This window comes from Perca fluviatilis, chromosome 19 (assembly GCF_010015445.1).
Source record: "Perca fluviatilis chromosome 19, GENO_Pfluv_1.0, whole genome shotgun sequence".
Classification (NCBI taxonomy): domain Eukaryota; kingdom Metazoa; phylum Chordata; class Actinopteri; order Perciformes; family Percidae; genus Perca; species Perca fluviatilis.
In genome coordinates, this window is record NC_053130.1 from 10,656,570 (window position 1) to 10,666,117 (window position 9,548).

The 9,548-nt window shown below is 38.6% G+C and overlaps 1 protein-coding gene across 1 annotated transcript; it reads right to left on the reverse strand.

The window, feature by feature from the left end:
- Positions 1-583: 583 nt before the first annotated feature.
- myoz1a (myozenin 1a) lies at positions 584-5,536 on the reverse strand. Its single transcript, XM_039783041.1, has 7 exons — positions 5,410-5,536; positions 5,241-5,276; positions 3,313-3,399; positions 2,882-3,069; positions 2,109-2,388; positions 1,616-1,778; positions 584-1,529 (listed from the first exon to the last, which is right to left on the reverse strand). The coding sequence occupies exons 3-7, from the start codon at positions 3,395-3,397 to the stop codon at positions 1,298-1,300; spliced, it is 948 nt and encodes a 315-aa protein (XP_039638975.1). The 5' UTR covers positions 3,398-3,399; positions 5,241-5,276; positions 5,410-5,536; the 3' UTR covers positions 584-1,297.
- Between the last annotated feature and the right edge of the window lie 4,012 nt (positions 5,537-9,548).

The window sequence follows — 9,548 nt, forward strand, 5'->3', positions numbered from 1 at the left end:
TGTTACTTGCTCTGTCTGTTTTGTTCCCCTACTTCTTAACCTAACATACCTAACGTTACTCCTTTTTGGATTAAGTGTAAATGTCTCCCTTTTATTGTGTTATCCCAATCCTGTTAGAGGAACATAACACCCTGGCACAACATTCATTGACTTCTTCTTCTTTTTCTTGGTTTCATTCATTTTGACAGGCAAACAACTTTTAGAGCATGACTGCCCCCAACTGTGCAGGAGTGGCTGTCAGTTTATATCAGAAAGACCTACTAATATGCTGTAGGTTTTAGCCAGAGGTGGAAAGTCTGTAATTACTGTAATTCATTACTTTCATTTTTCTACCTTCTACTTCTACCTCATTAAAGTACTAGGTGTATTTGAAAGCTATAGCTACTTTGAAGAATTTTCAAACAAAAAATATGATCAACTTTTAAAATATGATGCATTTAATGACTCATTGATTGCTAAAATAGTCCCTCTTTTGATTTTAACTTTGAAGCTATTCTGATTGAAAGGGTGCTGAAATTGTATATTGTACGAATATATTTGAACATTGGAAATGTAATTGGTAAGAATTTTCACACACACAAAATGATTTCCCTTGACATTTTAATCACTCTAGGTTTTAATGTGGAGAAACTGCGTTGGTATAGTTAGTAGGTTAATTGATCAGCAACTAACTATATGCATGCACTGTGAACTAGATAGGTGTGTAGGGTTTTCACAGCTCAACAAAATAACAAAAAAGGAAATGGGAAATAACAAATATGGTAACAACATCAAAACAGTGTGCACAACAGTAACATGCGTAAATCTATCCGTCACACTTGATTCATTCTTTCCTCATTGACAAAATCTGCAACTCTTCACCAAGAACAACAACTTTTCTGACATATTGAGTGTTTAGACTCCACTTAAGAATTTATCAAATAAACGTTTGATGTTTCATTCCTCCGCAACATCTACAGCTTGTTTCTTTGCCTTACAACCAGATACAGAGCAAAAGGAGAACGTGATCACATTTAATGTACGCTTTCAGTTAACCACACTGAGATTCAAATTCATCAATATAAGTTAAATGTAAGCTTGTGTGTGTGTGTGTGTGTGTGTGTGTGTGTGTGTGTGTGTGTGTGTGTGTGTGTGTGTGTGTGTGTGTGTGTGTGTGTGTGTGTGTGTGTGTGTGTGTGTGTGTGTGTGTGTGTGTGTGTGTGTGTGTGTGTGTGTGTGCATGCTAACATATATGCATGCATTCATGCGTGCATGTGTGCATGTGCACAGTGAGTGTAATAACAGTATGAATATTTTTTCACAGCTCATCAGTCTCTCCATCAAAGGGCACAGTATCTATCTCCATATTAATGGTGCCGGGCTCACTGCTGCCCACCCAGCCAATAGGAGTGCGGTTGAAGGAGGGTCGGCAGGCGATGTCATGTTGGTACACAACTGTGGGTTCAGGCTCCTGTTTGACCTCAGTTTCGGGCAACTGGAATTTCATGAACTGGTTAGCCTTCTCGAAGCCACCGAAGGGCATGGCAGACCTGGCAGAGAAAGGGGAGTGGATTATTAAAGCCCCTGTTTGTCACAAAGCACCTACAATGACCTGCAATGGCCTTGAGGGAAGTACCTGTTGAAGCATTTGTACTTGCGCGAATCCTTTTTTTCAGTGGGATCAGGCATTCCAGCTTTCAGAGTGGCTATCAGAGTTTCATCACCCTTCATGGCCTTCTCCCATGGCGACACGTATGTCTTCAAATGAACCAGCTTGGATGCATAATCCCCCCCACCTCCTGTGAAGAAAACATCAAAGTCTAGAGCATGAGACACTCTTGATTTAAAGTTTAAAGTTGTAAAATATATCTAACAGTCTGAAATATCCTTTTTTGCTTTGTTGCTAAGAGTTAGATGAGAAGATCAATACCACTCTCATGTGTGTATGCTAAATATGTAGCTAGAGCCAGCAGCTGGTTAGCTTAGCTTAGAACAAAGACTGGAAACAGGGAAACCTCAAGCCAGACTCCGTCCCCATATTTCAAAATCTGTGTGAGTGTAGTTAGCTTTAGAGGTGCTGGACCATTAAACTAAATCCTCTTAAAAATGGCCAAAAAATTTATACCAACCTTTTAGTGGAGACCACCCACTAGCCCTTTCTCCTTTTCCATCTTTCCCATGGTCACCCCCACCCTGTCCTCCTGCACCTTCTGCACCATCTGCTCCTCCTGCTCCTCCTGCTCCTCCTGCTCCTGCACCTTTGCTTCCAGGTTTCGGAGGAGGCACAGGGGCCCCTCCGGGAAGGATCCCTCCAAAATGCAGCTGTTTGCTAACAAAATGCCCACCAACATTTATGATGTCACCTCCCATCTGAGCCCCCAGAGAGGGAACAAACTTCTGGAGGTTGTCCTGAAAGAAATATGATCAATATAATCAACCATATGCCACACAGCATATGATTGACCATGTTTATCTTCTTGTTCAAGTTACACCTGACGAGCATTACTGAGAACACAGAGTCCTAATTGTGTATTGGAGGACTTCATCTTCTTCCAGACAACTAAAAAACTTGAATCTAGCTGGTTCGATTGATCAGTAAAGATCTAAGGCAAAGGGTTGAAACATCATGGGTCCAGGTGACTCAACATTTAAAAGTCTGTTCTCAGTCCTAGTACTGTGTTTCTTTCAAATGGTTATAATATGAATGGAAATGCGTGTTTTAGGACGGATTAAGGATTGTACAGTGACAAGAATAGATGTCTTCAGAAAATTGCCACAAGTTCCTATGTTGAATTTCTGGTTGGTTTATTCACATTGTATCATTGCATTTGATAAAATTCATCAATTTTTCTTTGAAATTCCCAAAAAGTGATTTTGTTTTCTCCATGAACTGTGCTCTTACCATAGACTCACTGCTGAAGACGTCGGGGTTGTTCTCGTAGATGAACCTATCCACTCTCTTCTGCCTCATCCTAAACATCTTGGAGCCTTTGTTGTTCTGCAGGGAAAGCTCCTCCAGCATGATGTCTTTAGGAGTCCTGATCTTTGTTCCCAGGTCAAACTCCGATGCCTCTGGCTCCGAGTCATACTCTAGGTAAGGGACATTCGAACATATGTACGGTATCCTGATTGTGCAAAATACATGAATTCTTTTAAATAAACAAAGTCAACCCAGAGTAATATATAATAGTTATGTTCATACATCAGACAAAACCCCACGTATCTTGTAAGATAAGTTCCCCATCTACCATATCTATAACCTATCATCCATCTATTTATGTATTCTGTTTTAATATGAAAGAGATGCACTGCACATGTTCATGCCAGCCTTACCATCCTGGTTGATATGCGATAGGTCAGTTATGATCTTCGAGAGCTTTTTCCGCTTGTTTAACGGGGCAGGTTTTCCCAGAGGCATGACTGGAGGTTCAGGAAAGAACACCGTGTCAGCAGTAACAATATTATGGTTACAAATGTACGTTTGAACATATGTTTTTTGTTCATATTCAGTAGTGATAGAAGTAATGAAAGTGAAGCTCTTTCTCACAACAGAAAAACAAAATAATGTCAAACTTTTTTAGAAAACGTTTACTTGTTGAACTATAAATTGAATATGAATATGTTTCTATTTCAGAATGTTTATTACATAATAAAACTAAAGCAAAACTGTGTTTTCAATGCAGCATCTTGAGGATGTTTTGCTTGATGTCATGAATTATATTATATTATTAATAGCTATATTTCACGTAACCTTGTTCCTATTCAAAAAAACTTTTTGATAGTGATATTACTCAAACTCTACATAGCTGCAGGTTCAGACTAAGGTTGAAATGCATTAAAGGGAGAGTTTTTCCTACAGTTTTAGGATTTCACACACTTGAAAGAAACCTGACTGCTTTGTGATTATCTCCAACTTATCAAGATATCACTCTTTACCGTCAACACCTACAGTAAAGCCTGTTCTGTAGGTGTTGTTTAGCCATTAACAACCCCTGAAAGTGAGTCCACGGGACCTGAATGTATCAGACAGACGGACATAGAACATGGGCCGTCATTTTTCAAGTTCAAGGGGGATGTCAGTGCCCTCAGATTCCCCACATTCCCCAACCAAACAGATGTCTACCCCAAAGGAAACATATAGCTTAATGTGTACTTCAGGTTTGTTTGGGGACACATGATCTGCACACAGACTAAGTCAACATAAACAGAAGAATGCTGTGGTTCAGGGAAGTATTGTTCAACAATGTGCAGCTATTCTGCAGTAAAATTGAAGGCTGTAGGATCATAAAATAGCAGCTGATCATATTCCCCAAGCTGCAGCCTGCATAGGAACATGTAGGCAGGGGAAAGTGGGAGTAATACTTTCCTCCGTCTCATCGGTCGAGATATCACTCACCATTGAAGCATATTAACATTAACAACCACATTTCTTACAACCTTCAATGGCTTCCTAGTCTGGGATATGTATCTGGTTCTTATATTATTTTGTGTTGTATTTTACACCGTTTTTTTGTCTTGCTAAATGAATATCAACACCTTCAGCTCTCAACAGTTTCATTAAGACCCAGTCAAGTGGCAAAACATCACATCACATCCACTGACTGTAACTCAACCCACTGCAGCTATTTTTAAAAGCCATTTCCAGCCAAGACATTTTAGCGACGTGTAATGGCGTCATTCGACTATCAAATGGGCTTGACACAACCCTTAAGGACACAATACACACCTCCAGAAATCGATTCTAAGTGTATGTTTGAACCTCTCTCAAAACACAAGTGAGATCTGGAGTAGTTGTGGATGTTAACGACGAAGGTTTTGGACACTGTTTTAGTTGCCTTAAATAATTACAAGCTTAGAGACCTCTTGCGCTCAGATTTACCTCCCCCATGTCAGGATTTTGTAACACCATATAAAATATCTGCAACGCCCACAGAGAGGGATGGTCAGCAAATTTAGTCATTCCTTTGCTCATTTTAAGACGTACGGAGAAAATCTAAAAGCAGCAAAGTCACTCCCAGAGCCATTTTATTTTAATCGTTGGTAGAATCAAAAGCATCCGACCAAAGTTATAATCTTGTTTACTGAGTTTATGAGGTCCTCTTCCATTTTGTTCCTTAGATCAGCTGCACACGCCACACAAGTTATGATTGGGAACATGTTGCACATTTTGATTCCCTCATCCCATATTTATAGTAGTTTGAATTTAAATCCAAGCTGTTTTAGTAGAATAAAGCACACCAATGGGATGCATATCCACTCACCAGGTTTTTGTTGCAATCCTGGGAGGAGAGACAGACCTATAAATACCAAACAGAGAAAAAGAGACCCAGGGCTCAATGGTGGTGATCTGGATCACAAATTTACAAATCCTTCAGTTCCTCTGACCCTACGTATGGCTAGACCCAGGTTCCCTGGAAGTGCAAAACCCACCCTACACTCAGATGGCAGATCTTCCAGAGGGTTAGGGGTGTGGGTAGCAGCAGTGTTGGTGTCAAGACCGGAGGAGGAGGTTGAGGTAGGGTAGGAGTATGAATAGGGGTGGGGGGGCAGCTGAAAGTGCTGATGGGGACATTAAGGGAACAGAATCATTCTCACAGATGGTTCAGACGCCTATAATTAGTAGCAAAGAACGAGGGGAACAGAACCCAGCTATAAGATAACCTCAAAGGACTCTGGGGTGTGTTTGGGGTAGACACAAGTGCAGGGTTAGCTCCTTCACTCCCTAAATTACTCTAACCTGACATTAGATTGTCACATTTTCAGTTTATCTGAAGCATCATTTTACTGGACATAATGGACATGTGAAAACAGAGCTGTCAGACAGTCTAACAATGTTTGCATGGCTAAAACAACTGGTGCAAACACATGCAAATGACTTGGAGAGCATCCAAAGGCCAATAAACATTAAATCAGATGCATGTCTTGTCCTGCAGTATCCTTTGTGATTGTGTTGATTTTTAAAGTAAATTGGACCAAAACACATTCTTTAAGTTTTGGGTTAGGATTTTAGAAATACTGAATTGAGTCCACAGTTCCTCAGTGCAAATGTTTCTCACATTTACCTACTTATTTACATTTGTCTCAGTTTGGCCTTATTTCAAGCATGCTCTGTCCAGCCTTCTCTCACAATAACAGATATTGACCCCTCAGTACTCAGTAATTTTAGATCTATCCTTTAAACTCCTATTTAATCCAAAATCTAGAGATTTTTTTTATATAACCTACTGTATGATAACTTCACATGCACAGATCACACAGTCAGCTTTTCAAGTGAAATATTTTCAATGTTGCTTCTGACCACATGGGGTCCTACATAAAGGAAAAAGCAAGGCAACCCATCGTTGTCTGAGTCCCTGTTGGCTCTGGAGCTCTCCCTAAAGTCACTTTATATTCATTTACTGTACATAGGCCTTCTCAGGTTGATTTTAATTTCTAAATTTATTGTTATATTATGTATTATAGTTTAATGTGTGCTTCTCTTTTTCTCTGGGGGCAAATAATTCATTCGCAACTAGAGTTCTGTAAACAAAATTAGAATAAAGAGAAAGAACGGAGACATTAATGGTTGATGCGACATCAAGATGAGTGAGTAATTAGATCATCATATCATAGATCAAATTATCTGTCCTAAATTGCTGTACTTCTGTTTCACTTCTATTACTTATGATGTCATACATAAGTGCCATGGAAAATACTGTACATAGCGTTTTTACAATCCAGAAGCTGAGAAGCCTGTTTTATTTTTTTATTTGATCTTTTTTAAGCAGTTGCATTAACAACACATTCTTAATTACAGTAGTGGCCTGGCAAAATGTAATTTCCTCTATAAATAGTCTTACGTTTGGATATTAACAGCCCTATATATAGGCACCCTTTCAGTGTGGAATTTGGCAGCAAAATGCCCTTCTGACTGCATGCTCAGTCAGAGATGACTCCAAGGCACCACTTAGTGACAAATGTTTTAAACACAAATGTGAAAGGATAGAGATATGACTTTTTTTTTAGGCAAAGTTACTCTGATTCACATGACTTTAATGATTACGTATATACTATAAAACAAAGCTATTTTAAAAATGAACCAGAAGTAGCAACAATGGCACAGTTTATGTAGACAATGTGCACACAATTTTGCATGTGGAGTTTGATGTTTATTTTTATGCTATGTAGAGAAATTTCTAAAAAGTGAAAAGGAAAAGATTTGTTGTTTTGCTTACAGTTAACAGCAGAGTCTCTCTTACCACCATGTCCCTGTGAGTCAGTGGATAAATAGTAATCTGTGGAAAAGACCACATTACAATGTGTTGAAACTCCTGAATAACGTCCTGAAATTGCATTTTCTGGGTTTTTTCTGCAAGCACCTCACCACATCTTGTGGGGATAAAACAGCCTGAATTTCAAAAACTCATTCATATACATAGAGGCTTTATTAGCATGACCATATTGACACACAGTATTGCTAAAGCACATAAACAGGGAAACATTTACACGTTTACATACAGTTGTACAGTAGGATGCAGACAATAAAACATTATGTTAACATTCGTGCAAAAGCAACAATCATGTCAACAAAATTTAACAATAAGAACAAAACTGATGGATATCAGCAACATGAAAACAAGAATATTACAGTGGGGGTGGAGGGGTGCCACTTACTGTTCCTCAAAGTGTGGCAGGTAAAGACATTTTCTGCTGATAGACAGGATTGGCATTTTTTTATGTTGGTTATTTGGTCAAATGTAGGGTGTTTGTGTATAAATTTGGGGAAATATTTAGTTCCTACTGGCTGCAGTTATGTGCCTTCTGTCTCTCTCTCCTCTCTCTCTCTCTCTCTCTCTCTCTCTCTCTCTCTCTCTCTCTCTCTCTCTCTCTCTCTCTCTCTCTCTCGTAGGGTATGTCTTTGAATGTGGCACCCTCTAGGGGCAAAGCCTATAATTTGCTTACATGCACATTACTTGTACTTTTTCACCTATAGAAGTTAGCTCAGCATGTTGCAATTATCATCCTTTAATCTTACTATCATATTTTTATCAATTATAGTCTGATTTTCTCTGCATCTGTGTGCTAAACAATGTATAAGTGTAAGAGCCAACATGATATTGACAACAGCATTGAAGCATTTAAAAAGGGACTCTTGCAAGGTAAATAATTTAGAAAGAAATATTTGTAATTCTCAAAACTAAGTGTAAATCTAATCTGTAAGAGATGAAATACTGCTCAATTATCCTGTTTAATTAATTATCTTATTTTGTATGAAGTACTCAAACCAAGCCTGAAAACTAGCCTCACCAGGCTTGTTTAGAAGGATACGTTTTCTTGCCACATCAGACACTTTATGGAGCTGTATATATGCTGAAGGAAACTGCTTTGCTATAGCAATCTTGCGATTCAACCATCAGAATTTATAACTTCAAGATCTGTCTTGGAAGTTGTCAGTAACATTGCAATTAATCTTAAGTATATAACAGCTAAAACTGATTAATGCATGTGCAGATGCATGGTCTTAAATGAATTTAGGCCCTGCTGTGGTAAAAATAAAAAAAAATAGCGTCACGTGTGTGTGTGTGTGTGTTTGTGTGTGTGTGTGTGTGTGTGTGTGTGTGTGTGAGAAGATAACAGCAAACACAGAATATAAAAACAAGATGAGGAAAAACCCAAGATTCAGGGAGTGCTATTTTTAAAACATTCCTGTGCAATGTGATGAAATTTTACAACTTCTAGCGGTTCCTGCCGCCTACCTGGCCAGCAGCTAACCGTTGACTCAGCTTAACTGACACCCACTCAAACAGACAATTGCAGTCCAATCAGTTTGCTGCTGGTATTCAGTGTGTGTGTGTGTTTGTTTTTTTTTTTTTTTTTTTTTTGTACTTTAATGTGGTTGGGAAACATGCCATATTTTAATCATTTATAATTAATGTGATACTGGTAATTTCCTTTTAGGTTTTCTCTATATTAAAAAAGCACAAAAGGTAGGAAACATCAATCAGCATATTTGTTTTCACACAGGAGAAGTTGTTGCCAACAAAGAAAACTTTAACCAACAGCTTTATTTAACCAGCAGCTCAGGGTGTTCAGTTAGACATAAAATCCTGCTTGTGTCAAGCTGGATGAATGTGCTTTAAATTACGCCTGGAAATGTTAGATATTACTCTCTTCTTGCTTCAGATGGCTTATGTTCAGAGAAAGGAAAACTTGACAAGCTCTCCCCTTGAGAACAGGAAAAGAAAAGAGCAGCCGAGGGAGGAAAAGAAAGGAAGAATAGACGATGATGAAGCAGCAATCAGGTGGGATGGAGAAGAAAGAGAAAATATATGAAACCATACTGATTATGCTGTTATAATACCCTGAGAGAGAGAGAGAGAGTGTGTGTGTGTGTGTGTGTGTGTGTGTGTGTGTGTGTTTACCCTTTGAGTGTATAGTTAAACATTTATTAAAATGAATATACACGTATAATTATTGCACTGCTTAAACATTATTTTATTATTTAATGCATGCATACTGTACATTAAAAGAAGAGAGCAGTATCACACAATCAGCAACGGGAGGCCGTGTAAAATCAACAGACAACTGAA

Excerpts from the sequence above, each read along its gene's own strand:
- myoz1a (XM_039783041.1), bottom strand. The coding sequence starts at position 3,397 with ATGCCTCTGGGAAAACCTGCCCCGTTAAACAAGCGGAAAAAGCTCTCG. Across the intron at positions 1,779-2,108 it reads TGGGTGGTCTCCACTAAAAG|GAGGTGGGGGGGATTATGCA; the intron begins GTTGGTATAAAT and ends TTTTCTTCACAG. Across the intron at positions 1,530-1,615 it reads AAGTACAAATGCTTCAACAG|GTCTGCCATGCCCTTCGGTG; the intron begins GTACTTCCCTCA and ends TTTCTCTGCCAG.